The sequence below is a fragment of the Etheostoma spectabile genome, chromosome 21, assembly GCF_008692095.1.
Source record: "Etheostoma spectabile isolate EspeVRDwgs_2016 chromosome 21, UIUC_Espe_1.0, whole genome shotgun sequence".
In the NCBI taxonomy this organism is placed as follows: Eukaryota; Metazoa; Chordata; class Actinopteri; order Perciformes; family Percidae; genus Etheostoma; species Etheostoma spectabile.
Window position 1 is genome coordinate 3436797 of NC_045753.1, and position 25797 is coordinate 3462593.

General features: G+C 41.0%; 1 protein-coding gene and 1 long non-coding RNA gene across 9 annotated transcripts in view; one reads left to right on the forward strand and one right to left on the reverse strand.

Annotated features, from left to right (window-relative positions):
- Positions 1-20568, forward strand: part of spag9b (sperm associated antigen 9b) — a 41687-nt gene extending 21119 nt beyond the window's left edge. For 2 of the 8 annotated variants that reach the window (XM_032503295.1, XM_032503296.1), the window contains 24 exons: positions 2697-3159; positions 3299-3392; positions 3939-4063; positions 4610-4667; positions 5659-5811; positions 5948-6008; positions 6790-6920; positions 8353-8409; positions 9517-9696; positions 11306-11435; positions 12038-12127; positions 12496-12657; positions 12744-12915; positions 13096-13305; positions 13858-14014; positions 14489-14617; positions 15049-15129; positions 15217-15284; positions 15397-15545; positions 16036-16207; positions 16320-16433; positions 16946-17122; positions 17472-17603; positions 17693-20568. In XM_032503295.1, the coding sequence (XP_032359186.1) occupies positions 2697-3159; positions 3299-3392; positions 3939-4063; positions 4610-4667; positions 5659-5811; positions 5948-6008; positions 6790-6920; positions 8353-8409; positions 9517-9696; positions 11306-11435; positions 12038-12127; positions 12496-12657; positions 12744-12915; positions 13096-13305; positions 13858-14014; positions 14489-14617; positions 15049-15129; positions 15217-15284; positions 15397-15545; positions 16036-16207; positions 16320-16433; positions 16946-17122; positions 17472-17603; positions 17693-17805 (3378 nt within the window). In that variant the 3' untranslated portion in view covers positions 17806-20568. Of the gene's footprint in view, positions 1-577; positions 662-2696; positions 3160-3298; positions 3393-3938; positions 4064-4189; positions 4202-4450; positions 4466-4609; positions 4668-5658; positions 5812-5947; positions 6009-6789; positions 6921-8352; positions 8410-8525; positions 8529-9516; positions 9697-11305; positions 11436-12037; positions 12128-12495; positions 12658-12743; positions 12916-13095; positions 13306-13857; positions 14015-14488; positions 14618-15048; positions 15130-15216; positions 15285-15396; positions 15546-16035; positions 16208-16319; positions 16434-16939; positions 17123-17471; positions 17604-17692 lie in introns of all 8 variants that reach the window. The other 6 variants (XM_032503292.1, XM_032503290.1, XM_032503291.1 and 3 more) reach the window with 6 other exon arrangements.
- LOC116671815 (uncharacterized) lies at positions 6309-25448 on the reverse strand. Its single transcript, XR_004327373.1, has 3 exons — positions 25436-25448; positions 10844-10847; positions 6309-6515 (listed from the first exon to the last, which is right to left on the reverse strand). It is a non-coding gene; the product is annotated as an uncharacterized LOC116671815 (long non-coding RNA).
- Between the last annotated feature and the right edge of the window lie 349 nt (positions 25449-25797).

Sequence of the window (25797 nt, forward strand, 5' to 3'; positions counted from 1 at the left end):
GCAAAATATTGATTTGGAGGTATTTGATCAATAATATTGTGATATCTGATTTTCTCCAGCCCTACATTAAATTATTGGCTGTTTTCAAGTTGACCAAAGGCTCTGTATGGATGCTTTGTTGTTGTCCTGGCACTGTGCTATTTATAGGACTAAGCCGCTGGCATTAATGTATCACAACAATACAGTGTTGGAAATTCTGTGTGCCACCAGGGTGTTATTAGAGCTGATGAAACCTTAAAGGGATTGATTGAACTGTATATCCTACTCGTTTTCATTCAGAATGCAACCTTTAACCACCAGGTCACCGTACGTACCAGAAGAAGCCATAAATAATAAATATTGCTTACTACACAGTTCACTCATGGAGTTCAGGCTTTCCCTACACCCTTGCTTTATTTTCTTGGGCACATTCAGATCACTTCTGATTAAAAACAATTTGTTCTATTCATTTGAGTTCTTGCAACATCCCTATATATCTATGTGTTACCTAAAGCCTTAGTTGTTTTGCTTTTTTGCTTAGTTTGAAGAAATCAATGTTAGGGAATATTAATAACCAAGGTCTTTAATATACCCTTAGTTTGAGGGACAGTTCTCCTCAAGCAAAGTGAAAGGTGAAAGATCGCCGGAAAATTTGCCCAATCAGAAGGCTGATCAGGACCATGTAGAGCTACCTGTCTGTCACTCATGGAGAGCCCTCTAACCACAGCATCAACTTATCTGGTTTAGTTGCAGAGTTTTGGTGTAGTGTTATTAAATCCAACGGTTCTAACAAACTGGCTATACCGCACATCTAATTGAAACTGCTAGATGCTGACCTGTTTATTTTATACTTGTGTCTTTTATACATACAGTACAGGCCAAAAGTTTGGAGACACCTTTTCATTCAATGCGTTTCCTTTGTTTTCATGACTATTTACATTGAGGATTATCACTGAAGGCATCAAAACTATGAATGAACACATGCTAACTTGGGTTTCTATTTTTCTACTAATGAATTGTCCTGTTTTTTCTTTTTTTTCTTCTTTTCTTATTGTTTCTTTTTTATATACTAAATGTTACTATCCTATGTCTGTTGTGTAAACTCCAACCTGCCTATTGGACTGCAGATGGAAATTAGCCCTTGGGCTACAGTCTGGCACATTTACATGTACTGTTGTGCATGTTCATCAATGTGCAATGTCCTGAATAAATAAATAAGTAAATAAATAAATAAATAAATAAATATGTACTTAACAAAATAACTGAAAATATGTCTTATATTCTAGTTTCTTCAAAGTAGCCACCCTTTGCTCTGATTACTGCTTTACACACTTTTGTCATTCTCTTGATGAGCTTCAAGAGGTAGTCACCTGAAATGGTTTCCCAACAGTCTTGAAGGAGTTCCCAGAGATGCTCAGCAGTTGTCGGCCCTTTTTCCTTCACTCTGCGGTCCAGCTCTCCCCAAACCATCTTGATTGGGTTCAGGGGGTCTGCAGATGGAAATTAGCCTAAGGCTACAATCTGGCATATTTACATTTGTGAAAATGTTCATTAATATGTATTGTCCCCTTTTGTTTAAAAAAAAAAGAAAAAAAAAGGCTGCATTCCATTTACGTGATCATTAATAAGTCAATTTTATTTGTCAGTTTAACTATTTAATTTTTTTATAGATTCCTACAATTTATGCATTAGAACAGTAATAATGAGTGTATTATGGGGGGTGGGGGCAGTCCTAGCCAGTGTTCTCGTTTTGGATCCTTGTGGCCTGGTCATCCGGTACCTTCTTCCCAACCTCAAAAGGGAGAAAAGCTGTTACCTGTGTGGTTTGGATCCTTAATAATCTCCTAACCTTTTACTTGCAGCGCCTGGTGTAAACATGCTTAAGCCAGGGTAGGCCTCTGCCTATTGTGTTTTTTAGCCAAAGCTAGTGGCTTACTGGGACAGTCAATGCAACTAAGCCGTTGTTAATGGACTTTGTTTCTCCTTTGCATTTCCTGCTATGACAAGTCAAAATGTCTACTGTGACAGAACATGGGCTCATAACTTCTTAAAACTGTCAGGATGTATTCTTTTTAAAAGGCTGTTTTGACACCCAAACCTAATTTTGATTGTGGTTGTACATTGCCATAATGAATGTGATTTGTGAAACATGGAGTGTCCTGGTTGCATGTTGTGATGTTTGTGTTGGTTTTAGCTGCATGGAAAGGTGCACACTGTTTGGCACAGTGTGTGTTAACCTCTATTATTTTCAATAATTTGATTTCAACAAAAGGAATTTACAGGGGAAAAAAGGAGTGTAGTTTTCTGAAAGATTCCTGTTGGAAGACTCCTCACTCAACGTCCACTTGCTCAGGAAAAAGCTTGCAAGGGGACCTTGAATTAAGATTCTTTTGTAAAGCTACAGTTTACAAAATCAACGTCCACTTTGTGGAGTGGACTTTCTTTGTGTGTTTATCTTTTTTAATCTACTTTGGGAACTGAGTATTTGATTTATTTTGCTTGGTCTCACTTCTTTTACATTTGTTTTGTTTATACTTTGTGTTATTTTGTTTGGTTTGCAATCACACAAATGTGCTGCACATTAACTGTATTTACAGCTTAACGTGTTGGAGGTTGAACATGTATTGTTGACTTTATGAAGATCATAGTTTTACCTTTTGTTTATTCTTGTCATCCCCTGACTCTCTTCTTCTCCCCTTCTCCCCCTCCACTTTAAGGAGGAGTTGGCCGGTTCGAACCGCGGAGGCTCCAAGTCCAGTACTCCAAACAACCGGGGAAATGTTTCCAAAAGTGGAACTCCTGTATCTTTACAAGCTGGAGGTTCCAAATCCAACACCCCCATGTCCTCTCAGGGTGGTCCCACTAAATCAAACACTCCCACATCTACATACAATGATAACTCTCAGTCCACTACACCGCTATCTCCTCATGATAGAGTGTCCACCGGAATAAGTCCTGTGTCCCACCAGGGCGAAGGGTCAGCCTCTCTCACACCTGCGTCTATTGCTTCTTTGGATATTGCCATGGAGTCTGTGGAGCAGGAAGTTTCAGATGGGCTCAACAAGAACCTAGACAGGAACCACGGAAAACCAAAGAGCAGTAAGGACATTGCAGCCATGCAAGGACAGCAGGGTGAGCTTGGACACGATAGTCAGGCCACTACACCCCTCAAAGGTGATGGTTAATGCTGCAGTTAAAACACCTATATACACCTACATCTATAATGTCTATAACACAGAACTAGTAGCACTTTAACATGATCTATCTGCCATTTGAGTGTACTCACTCCTCTTCTTTGTATCTCTGCTGGCTGCATTAGATGGAGCACACAACCAGGAGAGCTCTGAGGTGCAGGCCATCATAGAGTCCACTCCCGAGCTGGACATGCACCATGATGGCTGCTTAGGAACAAGGTACAGGACTCATGATTAGATGTTTTATCATCATTATCCTACAATTAAGAAAACGTTAATAAGGATAAGGATGTCTATGTGTTTCTTTTCCTCAACAAATCCCATGAGGAGACCAAAACCAACGATGCGTCAGTATCGTTTCATATGGTATTGTTTATATGGTATCCCCATATTTAAACAGTATATTGTCCCCCCCCCTTTCTATCCCTGGCTCATTAATGTGTTTTTAATAGTATTTTGGACAGCAGTGGAGCTCTAAGTCACATAGGAATAAGTTGCAGTATATTAGGTAGTAATTGTTATTAGAATCAATTTACTGTTGGTTATGGAATTTGTTGTTGAAAAACATAGATTCAGAATGACTGTCCAACAAATACACATCATCATCCCAGTTGGTATCCATTTGTACTAAAGTGTTAGAAACAATAGTGTTCAAAGTAGAAGCTGTGTTCACATGTATGATGGCGTTATTTTGATTAATAATCATATTGCAGTATCAATGCCTGTTTCATCAATTTCCTCCCTCTAACTTATCTGTCCACCCAGCACACCAACTATAGGCGGCATAGAGAATCTAGCGTTTGACCGCAACACTGACTCTCTGTTTGAGGAGCTGTCGTCGGCAGGAAACGACCTGATCAGAGACATGGATGAAGGCGCCGACATGCTGGGTAAGAAGCATCCTGACTTGATGTTATAATTTCATCATAATCTCTACTTTTACAGATTGCTTTCTCCCCCTGTTGAATTTTCTGAATTGTCTTTTCTTTGGCCGTCTGACCTTATCTTCCTCACAGAAGAGTTTTCTGGTGTGTATCAATGAATTCCTTGAAGATCTCCCTACCAGCTCCTTATTCTCATCATTTCTGTCCTTGATTCTGTGTTTCCCGTTCAGTTCCCCCCCTTTCGTATGGATGTACAGAATAGTAAATAGTGCCACTGTGTTGAGAAGGGCAGTAATACTATAGACTTCAGATTTAGTCAAGCGAGCCAATTTAACTTACTTACAGTGTTAAAAACATCTTTCTGATTTGCATTGTCTCTTGCATGACTCTCAGACTACAGCTTTCTAGGTAAGACTGAGAAAAAAAACATGTTGGTGTGTTAGGAATACTTCTTTATTGATGTGATTTTTCAATATTTTGTCTTTTTCCCTTTCACGATAAAGCATATAAGATGAAGTATTCTGTATTCACATTATGGGTGCTCATTTTCAGGTATGGGTCGGGAAGTTGAACATCTCATCCATGAAAATGCCCAGCTACTGGAGACCAAGTTAGTAATCATAACCTTTTTTTTGAAGCCATCTCTGCCCCACATATGTTGAAGCAGCCAGGAAAAATTACAAACACTGAAAGGGGCTGTACTCGATATTTAGAAGATTGCCTCAACATGACTCTCACAGACTGTTCCCCAGCTCGTTAAATACCCCCGCTTTGTCCCGGCCCTTGGTGTCAGATACAGAGGCACAATGCACTCACAAAGCACTCACACTTACACATGCAGCCGGATCGGCTATCAAAACAAAAGAACAGACAAACTCAGAATACAGCACGCACAGAGGGAGTGTGATTTTTTTATTCTATGCTAATGATGCCGTTACTCCACTCCATTACATAGCAAATAGTTGTGTCCTGCCATATTAGTGCTCTGAATTTAGAGTACAGCCAATTTAATGAAAAAATGACTGTTGACACTAAGGTATATTGCAAACATTTCTGTTTTAGTGGGCCATGTAAGGTTACATGCCCAATACTGGCAACACCTTCCCTACTTAGTGTGTATATGCTTGTTGTTGTCGTTTCTTGATAATGCCCTTTGTGTTTGGCATATGGTTAAAAAATGTCAGACTGTTACCCAGACATATTTGTAGTGTCTACTTATGCACCTGAAGTTTGGATGCAAAAATCGGACTTTTATTTTTCTCATTTGATTTGAATTTTTGCACATCAAAGCACCAATTTCTAGACATTTAATGGCTTACAAATGCTATTAATTTGCATTGAAACTAACATGAACTACTTCCGTCACTGTGATTACGGTTCTTCAGTTAGACCTCTTTTTCAAGTGGTGCTATTTTTTTTTTTTTTTTTACGCCTTGTTGCACTTTATTATAGAGATTGATAATCAGGTTCAAAAAGAAATTTCATGAATACATAAAAACAGAAATGTCCCCCTTACATTGTTGAGAAACAGGACAGTGCTGCCACCTTGTGTGTAATTTAGATATTCCACTATGTTGATATGCATGTTTATTTGTTTTCAGAAATGCTTTGAATGTGGTGAAAAATGACCTGATAGCACAAATGGATGAATTGACTTGTGAGAAGGAGGTTCTGCAAGGTGAGCTAAATGCTGTCACTCAGGCCAAGGCCAAACTGGAGGACAAGAACAAAGAATTAGAAGATGAACTTAAGAAGTGAGTTGGATTGGACTTTGGCTTCAAAACAAACACAATATGCAACACTAACAGCCTACCAGTCTATTGGTATATCTAGTCTGTATAAGTGTGTATTAACGTGGTTGTGAATTAGAATTTGTGTTCTCACTTGCAGGATTCGAGCAGAGCTCGAGGCCTCCAAAAACAAGGTCAAGAATGACAACAATGAGGATGATGTGAGTGAGATATTTAATGTGATCTGTGTGTCTGATACACCTGTATGGATTGGAGCAATACAAGTTGATGTGGGATGCTACCTACTGTAAATGTTGAACCCGATTTTAAATTTCTCTAAATAGTTATATTTCAATGCCAAAAAATTCCATTACAATAAAACCTTTATTCCCCTTTTAATATGATGGCTCCCCTAAAAAAGCTTCACGTGTATTGTTAGCAATCTACTCACATGTTTATGAACACGCTCATGGATGGATGACTCACGGACCGCAGCTAGTACATATTCCACGTATTCCTCTCAGTCACTTTCACCGCTTACTCCGTGAACAAAACCTAGCAGTCTACTTAACACGTTTTTTCTGCAAACCCAAACAAAAGCACTGATTGGCTGGTCCCTGCCATCCCACAAATGGTGAGACTTTTGTCTCATTCACACATAAACACACACCCGTTTCTTTCAACAGCATCGGGCACACTGCAGCAGCTTCGTTGAATTGACAGCAAAGCTACTGCCAACTTATTCGTAAAGTCAGAACCAGGCCATTGGCTGAATCTCGGTTCATTTAGACCAATGCAGGGGTCCTTGTATTGATGTAGCTGTATCTGTGATAATACAACCAGATACCGATTCAGATCGATGAATCTTTACACCCCTACTTCATGGCCATCATATTGATCATCTGATTTTAAATCAAAGGCTAATGTGAGCATGGGTTACATATAATCTGTGTATGTAATGAATAGTGGTTCAGTGGACTTATGCTGGCGTTGTGCCTGCAGAGCGATGTGCCTACAGCCCAGAGGAAGCGCTTCACCAGGGTGGAGATGGCCAGAGTCCTGATGGAGAGGAACCAGTATAAGGAGAGGTTAATGGAGCTGCAGGAGGCTGTCAGATGGACGGAGATGATCCGGTAAGAGAGGAGGAACAAAGGCTGGGCCAATCAAATAGTGGAAAATATCTAATCGTAGTTTTTCTTACCACGTGTGTCCAACTGCAGGTCTGTATTCATGTTCTACGTGGTATTAAAAAGACAGTTGTGTTGTGCAGAAGTCAGGTTGATACACAGCCAACAGCCCTATTGGACAACTGGTAGAATTCATTTTATGGCAAGAACCAATCAGCCAAGTAAAGAGAAACAAGTGGCCATCATTACTTTAAGAAATAAAGGTCAGTCGGTCCGGAAAATTGCGAAAACTTCAAATGTGTCCCCAACTGCAGTCACAAAAACTGGCTCACATGAAGACCGCCCCAGGAAAGGAAGACCAAGGGTCACCTCTGCTGCTGAGGATAAGTTCCTCTGAGTCACCAGCCTCAGAAATCGCAAGTTAACAGCAGCTCAAATTAGAGACCAGAGGAATACAAATGGCAGCTGGGAAACCACTGATTGTGTGGGGGTGCACCACCGTGTGTGTGTGTGTGGTGTGTGTGTGTGTGTGTGTTGTGTGTGTGTGTGTGTGTGTGTGTGTGTGTGTGGTGTGTGTGTGTGTGTGTGTGTGTGTGTGTGTGTGTGTGTGTGTTGGGTGTGTGTGTGTGTGGTTGTGTGTGTGTGTGTGTGTGTGTGTGTGTGTTATTATATATATTATATATATATATATATTTATTCTCATATAAACATGATATTCTGCATACTGTACAGAAGATGGCCAGTTGGGATAGTAACGAAGTCTTATTGAGTTAACAGTACTGTAAGTCTGTGCTTCAGAATTACAGTTTTAAGGTGATGAGTCTGAACAATGTGGTCTAAGTTTAACAGGTAGATTTTGATAAATTTATTCAATAACTGATTTGAGGCGATAGCCCAATGGTTTCTGCAGTAGAAGACTCGCCACTTTGTTAGTCTTTTATGAATAGCAAAAAGATTTTTTCCCCAACCTCAAATGTGATACACAGTGATGTTTCTTCTTCCACATAACCATCTTTGGCATAGTGTAAGTAGTACAGAAGCCGGCATGCATAGAGCATATTAACAAGACAAAGAAAAGATTTGTTTTTGTTGTGTTGCCAGAAAATTGCTTTCTTTGTATAAAAACAGTTATATCATTTAGCCCTAATTTCAGGTTAAGAGTGTTATCCTTGCCGTTGTTGGTTAAACATTCTACACACTGCGATTATTTGATCATAATGTGTTGCTGTTGTAATTGAATGCAATCCCCCAGTTTCCTTCGCTTGATCCTTAACACACACACACATACACTCACACAAACCATCCACAAAGGGATAATACAAAGCTAACTATTCAAAAGGAATGTGATGGTTTGAAGTTTCAAGTAGAAATGGAGGCGGTGACTGTAAAACCCCATCGGAAGCATTACATTTGATTCAAAGTGAATTGTCTCTTTCAGGGCTTCAAAGGAGAACCCAGCTCTTCCAGAGAAGAAGAAATCCAGCCTCTGGCAGTTGTAAGCTCCTGTTTTCTTTTCAGTTCAGCTCTCAAATATCAGCCACAGTTTGTTTACTGTATTTTTTGATGTGTTTTATTTTGCTTTTCTTCCATATTCTATGTTGTGTTCTCCAGGATGTAGGTAAATCTTTGACATGTTAACGGTGTCTATCTTGTGATGTTCATCTTGACAACAAACTCTTAACAGACGAGAGCCACCCAGGAAACAGTGGCTCTGATCTCACATCTGAGCTGCTTTACTGCCACAAGTATTTATTAAAAGTTAAAGGTGTAAATATCAAACGTGACAGACTCTTTTGAGGGTATGAGGGGGATGCACGTCTTTGCTCACAGAGGAACTAAATCTGATAACTGAAATTCTGTTATCCGATCCCTGCTCTCCTTTGTTAAGTTTCAAAAGGAACGAGTTTGGTTTGAAGGAGGACATTGTTTGGGGCAGGTTTTTGGCAATGGGATTGGGACAGTTGGTTGTATGAGAGAAGCAAAATTTGACCAATCCACCATCTCTTCTGCCCTGTTTCTGTGTGTTTCTCTATATCCTGCTGGTGTTGTGATGTGTGTGTGCAGGAGGTGTGTTGGGGGTGTTGCTACAGAGATGGGAGGGAATGAGGGTGGAGCGTATTGGTCAAACAAAGCAAATACACTCATTAAGATATAATTACCATTTCCTATCATAAAAGTTACAGCCATATATTATGTGCTAAAGTATTAATTTGAAACATCTGTTGCTGACTGTATATAGACTGTCGTATGTAATGGGATAAATACTGTGTGCTCTCACTGTAGAGTTAGGTGGAAATGAAGTGTTGTTGTCCAGTTTTGCTCTGTGTTGTTGACTAACATCCTAGTTGGTGCACAATATTAACCCTGCACTCAGCATTTTCAGACAGCTGCGCTGGCTAATGGGGACATGTATATCAATGTCTACCTGTGGGAAAGCTGGCATGGTGTGTTGGCATGGGAAAAGGGAACATTTTTACCCTTAAATGTTTAATCTTACTTCTGCCGCTGGAGCTACTGCTTGTGTCCACCCCGCTATACGTTTGTCTGTGTGCTTTTTTTCCCTCTCTCGTTCCTTTCCACTTCCCCACCCTTACACCTCCAGTTTCAGCCGTTTGTTCAGCTCGTCGGGCGGGGCAGCCAAGAAGCCGGCAACGGATGCCCCAGTGAACGTCAAGTACAATGCACCCACCTCTCAGATTCAACCGTCCGTCAAGAAGAGGAGCACCACGCTGCAGCAGCTGCCCAGTGACAAGAGCAAAGCCTTTGATTTCCTCAATGAGGAGTAAGTCAGTCAGGGTAAAGTAGAGAAAATGAAAATGTGTGTTACTGTTACCTGTGTATGCTGAGGCACTGTTGATCCCTTATGGTGCATCAACTCAAATATCAAGAACACTTGAAAAAAAGGGACAATGGGCCACTCATCAATTATCTCGGGCATCACGCTTTTTAAAAGGGATGTCAAGATTTTAAATACAATTAGACAATTTTTTATTTTGCTCAATTCAATTATATTTTGTCCTTAGTTTTGAATCCTAACAGAAGTTATCTCAGGACACTTTCCAAATAGAGTAGGTCTAGACCACACTCTATAATATACAGAGACCCAGCAGTTACCCCAAGAGCATGCACTTGGTGCGACGTTGGCGAGGAACAATGCCAAGCTATAAAAAGTCAAGCATACAGATCTGTTTGGTGGATAAGGCCTCACTGCTGAAACACATTCTAATGGCTTTCAAAGTTTTAAATTGGACAGCTGTGCTGTCTTGGGGTGCTTTCAAACTTTTAACTGTCTGGTGCAGTTCAGATTAACGTGGATGCATTTGGGCTGGTGTGAAACCTGCTGCAGACAACTTTACAGAGACCGCTTAAGAACCTGGTTCTTAGTCTGTTCCAAGTGGACTCTTTGTGATGGGAAAGCACAGTTACCAACCACAGAATTTTGACTGGAGATATTTGAATATAGTAAGAATTGAAGAAATCACTAATTAGATTTTAAGTCTGGACAAAGATGGATTTAAACTGCAACAACTGTACTGGTTGGCAAGATTGTAAATCTAGTTTGTAATAAGTTAATGTGAACAAAAACTGGACAAGGTCTGAAAGACAATGTAAAAATAATTTCTGGACCACATTTCATAAACTGCAGGTGTGAAAGCATCTAGAAAACTCAATCCTATCAGCGAGACGGCATGTTTAACACGACTTGCAGAAATATTTAAAATAACATTGACAGTAACCAGGCACATTGTGTTGTGTAGACTTTTTCAATGAAGTAATTGTCAATGCTCTGCATATGTCTGGTCTGAAAAATATTAGTAAAATCCAACACTTGAACTGTGCATAATAATAACAAATGTAATCAAACTGTACACAGTGAGTTTCTAATTTGTATTTATTTTAGTAGAAACCCTAGTCTCTCTTTGCCGGACCTTCCTCCAAAGCACCCTGGCAACTCCTCATAGCATTCAGGGATGGGAAGGCAACAACACCGGGAAAAGCCGTGGTGCTGCTGCAAAGTAGCCTCGGAAGGAACTTGTTTTGTTGGAACAAGTGTACGTTTGAAAGTTGTTTTAGTCGTGCAACAAAAAACTCAGATTGGACAGATAGTCTAGCTAGCTGTCCAGCTCTGTAGGATTTACCCTGCAGCAATAGAAGAAGAAGAAGAAGAAAAAAAAAAAAAGTTTGACCGTAGTCATAAATCGACCAGAGTTTAAAATGCCAACACAAAGGAAGCCCAAGTCAACAGATATCCAGCCTAAATGTGTAAAATCCAGTGGATTTTCTGTTGGCAATGAAGCAATCCCGGAAGTGGAACGTCAAGGATATACACTATAGAAACCCTAACCGTTCAACAATAGACATCTTTGTCAGTGAGCTGTTCTGTCCCGCAGAGTGGCAGCTGATAATGTGGTGTCCAGGCGGGAGCAGAAGAGGGCTCAGTACCAGCAAGTCAAAGACCACGTCCAGAAGGAGGACGGCAGAGTGCAGGCGTGCGGCTGGAGTCTGCCTAAGAAATACAAAGTAAGGAGATGAGCACCAAAACCTTTGCAGTAGCACTTTATGTTCTTCTGTTAACATTATAACTCATTGTTTGAAGAAGCTTTATGCCCATATGCGTGGGTTGCTGCCCAGTTGTATTTATTGGTATTTTAGAATTGCAAACCTATTTCACAAATTCTATAAATTATTACAGAAAATTCTGTATTAGAAATAGTACAAAAACATTTCCATACACGGGCACAAATACAACAGGTCCTGTACAGAAGATAATCAGATTACCGTAGATAATAATAAGAGTACAAAGCTGCTCCACGTGCTTATTGACATCACACCTCAGGTAGTTATTATAGCTAAGAGTTAAGGTAAGAGCCAAAGGGATATGTATTCTCTAGCTTCTACAATATCAATAAAGGGTTGCCACGTCTTATAAAATGTTTCAACGGAACCACACAATGTAGGCCCAGTTCTACTTTTAATGTAAAATTGCGATTTGAAATAGCCATCTAATTAAAGGCTTTTTCTAATTAAAGATTGTTTGGTCCTCTTCAGATGATAGTAGAACTGTTGTAAGTTATAAAAGAAACAAGCTGTAATGCGATTGTGGTGTTTGTATTTTGTTTTAGGCCAATGGTGGCCAGACAGAGAGTAAGGTGAAGAATCTACCTGTTCCTGTCTTCCTCAGACCGCTTGATGAAAAAGATGCTTCTATGAAGGTACTTACTTTAGCTTGTTAGTGTATAATAACTGTAATTGCATAAAAATATTGTATAGGCTTTTTAAAATTCATTTTATCTGCAACAATAAGGACACATTTATTTAAACTACTAGTCTTAAAACCAGTATATAAACCAATGTTTTTCACTAAAAGTGCTGATAGCCCAGTATTAGGCAGACACTGTATAAAACCATTCTAGTAATTACATTGCATTTAATTATAAGGTAATTTTCTTGATAGTTTTCATACATGTCTTAAAGCTATCAGGAGATATGCAACACAGCAAAGTAGTGGGATAGGGAGGCATTGACATATCATGCATGTCTCATTGTATTTGACTGCCGTACCCGTGTGTCTGTGCTTCAGCTGTGGTGTGCTGCTGGTGTGAACCTCTCTGGAGGAAAAACCAGAGACGGAGGTTCGATTGTAGGAGCCAGCGTGTTTTACAGCAACATCCCCGGACCAGAGAGCCCTAAAAAGAAAATAGGATCTCAGAGCAGCCTGGATAAACTGGATCAAGACCTCAAGGTACACTTAGACCCTGCTTGTTTCCAACACATGGTGATAAAGAAGTTAAGAAGAAATAATTCAAATCACACTTTTTCTTGTTGCAGGAGCAGCAGAAGGAGCTGCGGCAGCAGGATGAGTTGTCGTCGCTGGTTTGGATTTGTACCAGCACCCAGTCCACCACCAAAGCTATTGTCATTGACGGCAACCAGGCTGGAAACATCCTGGAGAGCTTCTTTGTTTGTAACTCCCACGTCCTCTGCATCGCCAGTGTTCCAGGTCAGCGGATGAATACATGTGCATCTGATGCTGCAAGTCCACACAGTGGAAGAGAGGGATTTTTATTGCTGACATCTCGTATTGTGTTCAGTGGCCCACAGAGGCACTGCACCATTTACGAGGGATGTCATGTTTTTGTTATTCATGATTATATATGTATGTTGTTGTTTTTTTATTTAGGGGCAAGAGAGACAGACTACCCAGCTGGTGAGGAAGTAGTTCCTAACTCTGAGACAGGACCAGCAGCGGATGGCGGATCACAATCAACCGATAGCCTCTCTGCAGGCGGCGATGACGTGCTCGGAGGCATCACTGTTGTTGGCTGTGAAGCTGAGGGTGCAGCAGCTGTTCCTCAGACAGCAGCCAGTCCAGGAGAAGACGGAGACAGTGGTCAGAGATGTTTACTGTTCAATCCTCTTTCCACCTGACCTGAGAGTGCGTTCTCTGTGATCAGGGCCAGTATATATCTGTCACTCAAAGAAATAACTGTAAATGAATGCCAAAACTGGATCTTTTCACAAGCTCATATTATTCAAGGAAGGTCTAAGTTAAGAAAGTTGCTAAAACTTCTAGGCCTAACAGCAGGACCAAAAATGTATCAATCTGAGGAATTTCAGCCAGTTAGGGGAGATTTCTTACTCTGAGATGCTTGATAAATACAAGCCCAGACTATGTTTTGGTAAAGCAAATATGCATTAATCTGCCTTTGATCATGTGGTCAAATGGATGAGGAAAGGTATCATAAGCTCTAAAGAACCTAAAAAAAATTAATTCACAAAAATCTGCAGTTTAGCTAGGGAAAGAATAAATCTGTTATTACCAGTGCACAATTATACTGAATATTCCATCTGGCCCCTGCAGTAATAAAGCTAAAATGACGCCATAGATATTACCTATACATGTGAGTCTGCCCACTTTACTAAGAGAATATCCTCTCTACAGAATCCAGACCAGCAGAGGAAGCCACAGAGGCAACAGAGGCCTGTGCAGGGCCTGCTGACCAAAGAGAGAGCCTTAAGGGAGTCTACACTGAACACGTCTTCACTGATCCACTGGGAGCTCAGAAGAGCACAGAGGCTCCAGCTAACTACTCCCAGAGGTAACACCAGGACGCCCATTACACAACCCAGTGTCATTACAAAACTGTCAGTTTTATCAGTGCAACCATAAACAAACCCACAAAACAACAATGTCAAATCTCTGCAAAACAATTTTCCATTGGATCTGGAAACCTGTGTGCATATGTTGTTTGATAGTAAACTATTTTTGCATTAAACCTTTGAGTCAAACTTCCTTGGTACATCGCTGGATGGCTGCGTTTGTTTGGCCCCTGGCTACCTTACTTACCCTCTGCAGAATGGGCTGTAACATTGTATCAGGCATAGAACTAGTGAAAACCACAAATGTACATCCAGTTCTATCACTGTCCAATGTTGAAACTTGTTTTCCCCCTTGTTGATTGACTGTGTTTGGTGACGTCAGATAGAGAATTCTTCATGAGTTGATATCTAGCCGTAGTAAGTACAATTATACAAATGCAGCCTCTCTAATGCATGCTGACTCTGATGACCAGGGAGAGTGATCTTTTGAAAGATGGTGTGAGTTCAAACCCCAACGCAGAGGAGCAGGACCTGATGAGGGAAGAGGCTCAGAAAATGAGCAGTGTTCTGCCTACAATGTGGCTGGGGGCACAGAATGGATGGTGAGTTTTACATTTCAGTTGCCTATCACACTCATGCCGTTTTTCCATCGGTGTTACCTGCTCGACTCGCCTCGGCCGCGGTGCTCCGTCCTCCTTTTTCCATTGTAGATTAGTACTGCCTCATGTGTGAGGCGAGCATGGCTGGTCGTCATAGCAACGCTGCAGGAAACCGCCGTGACCTAACGTGACACACACGTAGAACGTCAAAGGTGTGTTGTTTTTGATTCTCGGCATGTGGCTGTTGCCAGAAGACACATGTAGTTTCAAAAGAAGCTGGAGGCAGCAGTTGGTTAAAAAAAGAAAAAGAAAAAGGCGAGTAGAGTCAAGTCGAATAGGTACCATTGTGTGGTTATACACCATTATGTTTATGCCCAGAATTAAAGAAATCTTGATTGACAATGAAATCATTGAGAGAACTTTTCTGATTCTAGTGTGTATGTCCACTCGTCTGTGGCTCAGTGGAAGAGGTGTCTCCATTCTATAAAGCTGAAGGACTCTGTGCTCGGCATAGTGTAAGTACATTCAAATGACCCCAACACCCGATTCCCTCTCATGTTGCTACTGTTTTTGATAGTGTAACAGCTTTTTCTCTCCCACAGGCATGTGAAAGGGCGTGTACTGGTGGGTCTTTCTGATGGCACTTTAGCCATTTTCCACAGAGGAGTGGGTAAGGAAACACAAGCACATGCAAAAAGTTCTTTTAAATTGAACAAGTGATATCTTCCTGGGATTTATCTGCAAGTATCACCATGTAGCTTGACTTGCTTTGTTTTTGGCAGACGGACAATGGGATCTGACCAACTACCATCTGTTAGACCTAGGGAGACAACACTACTCCATCCGCTGCATGACCGTAGTACATGACAAGGTGTGGTGTGGCTACAGGAACAAGATCTATGTGGTGCAGCCCAAAGCCATGAAGATAGAGGTATGATAAGGCTTAACCCTCAGTCATTTATTTTTAAATTATTTTATTTAGAGTCCTGCACACACACATTGCAGTCAATCATTCAATTCAATTTTATTCATAGTATCAATTCATAACAAGAGTTATCACTTTACAGATAGTGAAGGTCTAGACCACACATAATTTACAGAGACCCAACAATTCCAATAATTTCCATAATTCCCCAAGAGCAAGCATTTAGTGCAACAGTGGCGAAGAAAAACTCAAACAGATCCAGGCTCTTGGTGGGCGATGTCTGACGGTGCCGGTTGGGGTACTACCACCATGTAACACTAGCATCTAAAAACAATAAAGTATCTGCCTTACTTACTGGTTTGATGATCTACTAAGCAAGAAAAGGATTTTGTTCAACTTCTTTTTTCCCCCACACTTTATAAAAGTTGCTTCATATCAGCTTGACGGTGTGTCTCTTTGTCCCTAATCTCCCCTCCATATCCTCTGTTCTTTGCAGAAGTCATTTGACGCCCACCCTCGTAAGGAGAGCCAGGTACGTCAGCTGGCCTGGGACGGCGATGGCATCTGGGTGTCCATCAGACTGGACTCCACTCTCAGGCTGTACCACGCTCACACCTTCCAGCACCTTCAGGACGTCGACATCGAGCCCTACGTCAGCAAGATGCTTGGTCAGTTCACTCTTTCTTACAAGAAGATTGAAATGCATGAAACACAAGAGAACACTTATCAGGGGCCAACAGCCTTTGTTCATCAGCCCAGATCTTGTGCTCTTTTTCTCAGGTACAGGGAAACTAGGTTTCTCTTTTGTGAGGATCACAGCTCTCATGGTGTCATGTAAGCGTCTGTGGATCGGCACTGGGAATGGAGTCATCATCTCCATCCCTCTGACAGATAGTGAGTTCCAGAGCTGGACTGATATTTGTTTCTCTTTTTATTTCTCTTTAAACATGATTGTTAGTGTTCTCTTTACCTATGATTAATGGGAGTGCTCAATTCTGACTTCCGAGCACTACCATCCACAAAACTCTTTATAAGTTAAAATATCAAAATGGTTCCATTTTGATGGTAGTTTTAATTGTCTATAGATGAAAAGTATGCTGTACCCTTCTTGCTAATGTCTACTGATGATACCTGCCTAAAGTGATGTTATGAGACCCTTTGAATATATATATATATATATATACCTCTGGCGGACACACCCATTCACACTTGCTGCTGCCCATATGTTTGCAGTCCCTCGTTACCATCATCACCATATTTTGTGGTTCACTGAAAATACTTAATTTATGTTTGCACAAGTTGCGATTTAAGATTTCTGATATTCAGAAAACTAATAATATAATACTGCAGCAAGAATATCACATTTGTTACACACCCAGTGCATTATAAACAACTCTCTCCAGCAGCCAACAAGGAAACCAAAGCAGCACTCAATCAACCAGGAAGTGCAGTCCGTGTCTATGGCGACGACCGCAGTGACAAAGTGACAGCTGGGACGTTTGTTCCATACTGCTCCATGGCTCACGCTCAGCTCTGTTTCCATGGTCACAGAGATGCTGTCAAGTTCTTCACGGCGGTCCCAGGTTGTTTTCTATTTCTATATATTCCAATGTTATGTCCTAACTCTGCTATCAAACCCCTTTTGGACTGACCAAATCTGTTCTTTTATTGAATATTATTTTTCTATAAAAAAATAAAAAAAATAGTTGTCCTTATAGTTGCTTCTGCCATACACTTAATAAGGAATATATGATGTGATATTCAAAAGAAATGACACAACAAACTCATATTATCAAAAGCAGATTAAAAACTGATGAGTCAGAGAGCGGAGATCTTATTTCAATACAGTACACAGATAAGAAGGTCTGTACCAGATAAACACAATCTGGACTTGTTTGCTGTTATTTACAGTTTGTGGCTCTGGGATTTCAGGTCATGCAGTTCCATCTGCGTCCTGTGGAGGGGAGGCAGCGGGTGACAAGACGACAGATGCCGCAACTCAGGAAGGAACCAAGTCCATGTTGGTGATGAGTGGAGGAGAAGGCTACATCGACTTTAGGATGGGTGAGTTTTGCAACATGCAATGGACAAAAGCATCGCTGTAATCACCACAGGAGACCTAGAGACAGTGATGCCCCTCTGTATGTCTTTAGGGGATGAGAATGGCGAGGAGGACGAGGACCCCCTATTGAAGCTGCAGCCCTTGCTGGCTAAAGCCGAGCGCAGCCACCTCATCGTCTGGCAGGTCTTTGCCGGCGAGGACTAAACTCTGACCTGCGTCCCCTCAGGCCTAATTTGCCTTTTCTCTCAAACCCGCTGCCACGGAGGAGGAGTTCAGGTGGATGACTCCCCTCTTCAGACACGAGTTTGATCAGCACTTATTTCTTCCTCAAACCGAACAATAACAGTGAGACAAGCAGAAACTCCGTGGTAAGCTGGACAGGAGCAGTGTCAACAGATTTAAGCAAACTGCATATTGTTGTTTTCTCGTATGTGTTTTTTTAAAACAACGTCATGTCTTCTCATATTATTTGAGGTAAATACAGAACATTTTTGTTACATTTGCTCAGCAGATCCAATGGATTTTCCTCCTAACGTTTCCAGGTTCTCTTAACTCCGTTGAGTTGTTGTGTACTCATTCTGGACCCAAACAGAAAAGAATCATCTGTGAGCTTCCCTGTTGCCCTTTAAAATGTAATACTCATTATGTGCGAGAGCAAATCATGTGCGATTCTTGATGAATCCCGACTCCTCTTTCATGTTTTTCACCCTTTGAGAACTTGGCTTTTGATTGTATGCAAGACAAACTGAATTGATTGCCAGTTGTTTAAGTCAAATGCAATACACGAGCTTCATCAGGTTAGTGTCTCTTTGAGCAGAAGACAGCCCTGCATTTCTCCTAACATTCAAGAAGTTATTGTGGGAGCCTCAGTTTATGCGTCTCATGCTTGCATTACCATTCCATTCCAGGCACAGAGCTAAGCATCCAACACTCGGAAAAAGTAAATGAAACTAGCAACTTTGTGATAAAACCCAGAGGGTTGTTTCATAACACGTACCACTGTTATGAAGAGATTCTCCGAATCCTCAAAGTTGATTTGCAACGCTGGCAGCATGGCTCTGTGGATGGCAGTGTGTGTTGTTCAGACCCAGACTTTGATCCTCAACAACTATGGGATGGATTGCCATGAAATTTGGTGCAAAAATTCATTCAACCAAGATGGGAAACCTTATTGTCCGTGTGAGCATGTTAGCATTCAGCACAAAGCAACACGGTGTCGACGTGCAGCCTCCCAGAGCTGCTAGCGTGTCTGTAGACTTAAGTCTTGCTCAGGAAGAATGTGTAATTATTGTTCAGAAAATCGGATGTGACTTGAATGTAATGACAATACATTAGAGGCACGTACTTGCGTCGGAGTAACTCCATTCACAAAACCCTTAATTACGAAATGAAAAGCAGCGTCTGCTGCTACATCTACCACCACACACTGTAAACCCTTCCTTTAAGTTAGTTTTGGTTGCAAGGCTGGTAGATTCATAGACCACAGACTTGTATTTATTCCAGAATTGCATGTGAAAGCTGTCAGTCCTCTGCTGTCAGTCTGCCCACCAGCTCCAGCTAGTAGACACTTTAAAAATATATGCCTTAGGAATCAAGGGTTGAAAGGACTTGAAGTTACTATGCTTTTCAGGTGTGACAACGTATTTCTTTCTTGAAAGAATGGTGTGCTTGTTACCAAAGGATAAAGAATGAAAGATGGATAGTTAGCCACATGCTGAAACAATAATAGTATCTCATCTAACATCGAGCAGCATGTTTTGAGTCTGCCTCCATGTAGATAACATGCACGTGTTTTTGTAATAGAAATCCGAATGTAAAGATAAGATATATATTTTTAGACTTTCATATTTGGAAATTGACATTTTCCGGGTGTAAGAGAACAGAATGTGCTAGACCTGTCACTATGAGAGGAAACAAGCAGCAACACTGAGGATTGCATAACAACAGCCCCCCCCCTCCCAGTCCTTATCTCGACGTTAGGTCAGAATTCTATCATTGACATTTTTGGTTTTGCCGCGCTGTTCTGCCCACTTTGTGCAGGAAGACGCTTATCTGAATTTCTCAGTGATATCCCCTCCTGATGGCAAACTGATGTTTTAGGTATGTTTTTATGAACTTTTTGTTTTGTTTTGGTTGTTTTTTTAGACTTTACTCTCTCTGAGTGCAGTGCACAAGGTGTTATTTTGGTTGTCATATGAGAATATGTATTTCTGGCCTCTGTGTACCAGTACACTGCACTGGTATGTTCTTTGTTTTGTCCTCTTTGTATTGAACAGTATCAGAGGTCTGTCCTTATCGTGTGTGTGTGTGTGTGTGTGTGTGTGTCTGTGTGTGCGTGTCTTCTCTCCAGGAGACAAATGAAATGTTATTGCAGTTTAGCCATTTCAGTATTTATTTACAATGATCAAGCCTTTGCAATTCAGAATGTATCTTTGTACATTGAATATGAAGATGAATATATATATATATATATATATATATATATATATATATGATTATATATGAAACATGAACATTGCTTGGGTTTAATGTTTTGACAACAGTTGTTGCTGTTGAAAGGATCTGAATTTGTTTTGTAGAAGGTAACCTTACTCAGCTATGCACTATGTCTGAGGGGAGAGGAGTGAGGCGGGTTTGCTTCAGGCCTGTTTTTGATTTTTAATTTTTGAAGTGGAAACCCTGCAGCCTGTCCACAGACTCTGACACAATCAGTTTTCAACTAGTGCAGGAAAGGAAGGCAAACTATATACGATTAGCGAGCAGCTTCATCCCACCACAGCACGATGGAGCATCTCTCCCTCCTCCACAGGTCTGCCATCCCTCTCATCTGCATACTGTGTGCGTGTCATTAACTTGGCAGGGACGGTCTCTCTCCCAGGTTAGCAATACAAACCCCATCCTTTACTTCTACAGCATCTCTAGCCTTACTCATTATTAACAGTCAATTAAAGCAACTTTTGTTGGCAAGTTCTGTCTACTTGTAATGCTTTTTGTCTTCATCAGAAACGATTCACAGCTAGCCAAAGATATACGTAGAGCTGATGCTTTATAGAAGTTTCTTTGGCCAATCAAGAGCAAAAGAACCACTTAAACCTGGCTTACTTTACTAAACCAGGCTCATTGTCCCTTCCATAAATTCAACTCTGGTTAAAACCATAGACTAATTAATATACAGTCTATGGTTAAAATGTAAATATATACATATATACGGTATGTGTGTGTACTGTATATGATGTGTGTGTGTATATATAGTATACATACGGTTAGGGTTACATATATGTACATATACATACATGTGTATTTATACATAAGAATGTACAAACAGGTGTGTGTATAAATATGTATGTATATATGTATATATATATTAGAGTTACATACTGTATATGTACATATACATACGTATATATACTGTGTATATGTATATATACTGTGTGTGTGTGTATAGATGTATATAATTTTTTTGTATCAAAGTAAGTACAACTTTGACCCATGGCTCAGCCTTATAGTATGCATTATTTTTTACTTTTTTACTCACTTTAAATGTACATTAAATCAAAATAATAAAAAGAAAACCTAGTCTTTTAGGTAAGGGGATCACAGCCAATCTGAAGGCATTTAAACAATATTTTGGCCACATGGAACTGTTATGTCACTTGTGCAAAAACCAGAAGCAAAATCCCACTGAAAGAGAATTTTACTTTAAAGGAAATTATCTTATTTTGTTGCTATAAAACAAAGAGCTTGCCTGGGGTCTTATGTTGAACTTTAATTATGTTGTCATGAGTTTCTTGTACTTAATATACAGTATATCTTCTACCTCCATCTTCAATACATACATGTAGTGTGTATCACTTATAGCAGGTTCTGTACATCATTCCTGGTCACATGAATAGAGCAGAGATCTTTAAAAAAAAGTCTTTTTTAAGTTTTTTATTTTTTAAACTTAAAAGTAAAAAAATAGGCTACACATTACTTCACTTTGCCTTCCATGTGGATGTCAAAACATGATGTATAAATAATATATGAATATCCATCCACCCAATTTTATCCATCCAGCTCAGTTAAATATGCAACAAAATAATATACAATGTAGTAAGGGGTCCCTGCTACGTCTCTGACCCCCCCTGCCTTAGGGAACCTACACACTTTTCTTTACCAACACTAGGTGGCGTGCTCGAACTACACTAATACTGTTGTCCCAGTGACTTTCTTGGAAGGACAGAAGCACCCCTCCCCTGCCTGTGATTGGTCCACCACTGTTCTATTCGAGGCCTCGGTTTCAGCTCATTGAATGAGGCTGAACTGGTGCTTAGCAGGCTGAGAGACAGATAGAGAGGCTTTAATCTCTTCCCAAGCTCTGAGGAGAACACCTTGTTGTTATGGAGCCCAGTCATGATAGTGGGATAGCAGGTTAAGTAATAAAAATACGGAACAGTACGGTGATACTGGTGTGGATGTAAGAGCATGTCACCGATGAACAACAAACTTGGCTTGTTTACTTCTTGGTTTGCTGTCTTGATAAAAAGAAATGTTAATATGTGACATGTAGCCTAGCATTAGCTCAAGTACTGAAAAGTTATGTCACCAAACTGACTCAGGAATGTCACAATGGCTACCATAAGCTACTGGTCAGATACCAAACCAAGTAAAGGCTGATTTATAGTTGTACCTGAGCCATAGCCTATGCAAGTGGCCTACGCTGTATTTGTGCGCTGGTGGTGTTTGCATCACTGTGCAATTACTCCGCCAAAATGCTAGTTGTTTTTTTTTTAATGCTACTGTTTCTTTGGTTACTGCAAACAATGGCAACTCAACCTAAGCGGATCATGTTGGATTTAGAGCTAATAAATGTTGAACAGTTACTTCCACTGCAGAAAAGAGAGAAAACATTGGAGAAGATGGTGTGTATGACAACTGAACCGATTGAGGCCGAAGGATGGGTGAATTTTCTGTGTGAAATACGGTGCAACCAAGTGGACAAATCCCAGTTCTTGTTACATTTCTAGGGAGGTGCATGTACCGTTGTAGATTCGTAATTTTAAACTGGCCTTAAGACTGAAGCTGAAAATGACAGTCTTACTTTAAGGTTGTTTTGTCAATTTGTAAACAGGTTCTCGCTTGTGCGTCTTCCACACCCTCCAAAATAAAAGCATTTGTGAAAATGCAAGGCTGTAACTACAGTTGGGAACACCAAGGTCATGCTTTATACATTTTCTTTTCATATTACTAATAACATGAATTCTGTTAAAACCATACCATCGTGTGTATTAAAGGTGGAAAACATTCATACCAGCCTTGCGAACATGAAAAAAATTAATTCTGCCAGAGTAACCTCACAATACCGCTTAACAGTCTATTCTACAATTATGTAAGATAGCCAGATGGTGGCTCCAGAGTGGGGGGGGGGGGGGGGGGGTATCGGTATCCAAGTCCCACCACAACCATTAACTCATGTTCCTGTCCAGAAATGTCAAAGTCAAAGTCTGCTTTATTGTCAATTTCTTCACGTCAAGACATACAAAGAGATCGAAATTACCTTTCCCTCTATCCCACGGTGGAGACAAGACATATTTTACCAATTTTCTTTTGTTTTTTTGCAAAGTATCAAGTAACCAGTTACTTGACACTAACAAGTGTCAAGTAACCAAGTACAAATACTTTGTTACCTTTCTTAAGTAGAAATTTTAGGTATCCATACTTTATTGGAGTGATTATTTTACAGCAGACTTTTTACTTATTTCTTACATTTTCACGCAATTATCTCTTCTTTCTACTCATTACATTTTAAAAATAGCCTTGTTACTCTTATTTCAGCTTGTTTTCCCTCTGGCTTTTCATCGTTCAAAAAAACCCTCAAAAAAACCAAAGGCCTTTCCAGGTAAATTGTGCTATCCGGATAGAGTGAATTTGATTGTGGTTGAGAAGTATAACTGCATACCATTCCGACACCCTATTGGTTTGCAATCCGCCTGAACAAAAATCTCTTCAACAAGGAAAGAGCAGACATATGTAGCCTAGTACAAAGATGTCCGTGGCAGAGACTCAAGAGAACTCAAGTGAAATGTCCCAACCAAGCACCAGAGAGGAGGTTGGTATCCAGGAAGACCAGCCAACCCTTCTACATCCCTGGCCGAGGAGGTTGGTACCCAGGAAGACCTGCCGACCCTTCTACATCCCTGGCCTATAAGGTTGGTATCCAGGAAGACCAGCCAACCCTTCTACATCCCTGGCCGAGGAGGTTGGTATCCAGGAAGACCAGCCGACCCTTCTACATCCCTGGCCTAGGAGGTTGGTATCCAGGAAGACCAGCCGACCCTTCTACATCCCTGGCCGAGGAGGTTGGTATCCAGGAAGACCAGCCGACCCTTCTACATCCCTGGCCGAGGAGGTTGGTATCCAGGAAGACCAGCCGACCCTTCTACATCCCTGGCCGAGGAGGTTGGTATCCAGGAAGACCAGCCGACCCTTCTACATCCCTGGCCTAGGAGGTTGGTATCCAGGAAGACCAGCCGACCCTTCTACATCCCTGGCCGAGGAGGTTGGTATCCAGGAAGACCAGCCGACCCTTCTACATCCCTGGCCGTACCTGGAAGAATTTTTTTGAAAGGGTTGGATGCAAAAACCATGAGCACCCAAAACTCAAAACTCGCCGTCTGAAATGAAAAAAATTGATATTATTTCCCCCTTACATTACTTTTAAACTTTAGGTAGTTTTGAAACCAGTAATTTCACACTTTTACTTAAGTAAAAAGCTTGAGTTGACACTTCTTTTACAGAATTTTTTTCAAACCCTAGTATCTACACTTCTACCTGAGTAATGAATGTGAATACTGTTGATGCCTTTGTTTGTGTCATGGTAACTGCTGCTTAGGATGCTCCAGGTCAACTGACCTCCTACCACTGCAAATGTCTGCTTACGTGTGTACGTGTGTGTGTGTGTGTGTGTGTGTGTGTGTGTGTGGTCGTGTGTGTGTGTGGTCGTGTGTGTGTGTGGTCGTGTGTGTGTGTGGTCGTGTGTGTAGTCGTGTATATTTCACAAAAGGCCACATGGGCGTAATGAGGCGGATGCTGACCTTGCTGAATGCCATGTTTTCACCAGGAGAAGACATAGTAGAAATCCCTGCTCGCGGAAATCCCCCATCTCCTCAAGACAGATTTGCTGTGGTGCATGTATTCAGCATGAATCATAAGTACCTCACAAATGCATACACACTACAGAAGAGGAAGAACACACACTTTTTGAGTGTGTGTTTACGCAGCACATGGTCTGCTCTGTCATCTTAGCTGGCTCAGCATAGTCTTCCCTGGTGCAGCTGGAGACCCCCTCCGGTTCACCTATGACATGCAGCAAAGGGCCGCTGGTCGGAGTCGAACCCGCGGCTGCTGAGTCGAGGGAGTCTATAAATGGCCGCGTGCGCTACCAACTCAGCTCCAACTACCAACTCAGCCACTCTCATCATTTCTATTCACACCTTTCACATTCTGCTTCACCCTCTTTGTCATCCCTTTTGTTTTGTCATATATTTGATGTGAGGACTCCCTTCCTTTGACAATAATCTGTCACCAAGGCGTTTTTTTTCTTTTTGTGTGTGTGTGTGTGGTGTGTGTGTGTGTGTGTGTGTGTGTGTGTGTGTGTGTGTGTGTGTGTGTGTGTGTGTGTGTGTGTGTGTGTGTGTGTGTGTGTGTGTGTGTGTGTGTGTGTGTGTGTGTGTGTGTGTGTGTGTGTGTGAGAGAGAAACTTAGATCACTTACAACTGAGATGACAGTGTATGTGAAAACTCCAGCTTCAGCACACACTTTTCCTTTTGCTTTTCATTGACCTCCAACATTAAACAAACAGATTCTTAGAAGATAATGTCTGAGTGCATAGTGCCTGCTCTCCCAGTCTTTCAACACTGATCTGCTCCGTCATGGTTATACACAACACACACACCACACCACACACACACACACCACACACACACACACACACACACACACCACACACACACACACACACACACACACACACACACACGTCACGTCACATTGCTGATACTGATTATGCACACTAATTTGTCCTTTATCAGCTAAGATCCTGAGGCAAAGACAAAGGAGATAATCTCCCTACCACTTTGTATGTCATTTTTAAAATATATTTTTCCATCCTTTCCTGTCATGGCATTCTGTTTGGTATGAGCTTTGAACTTTAGCTGT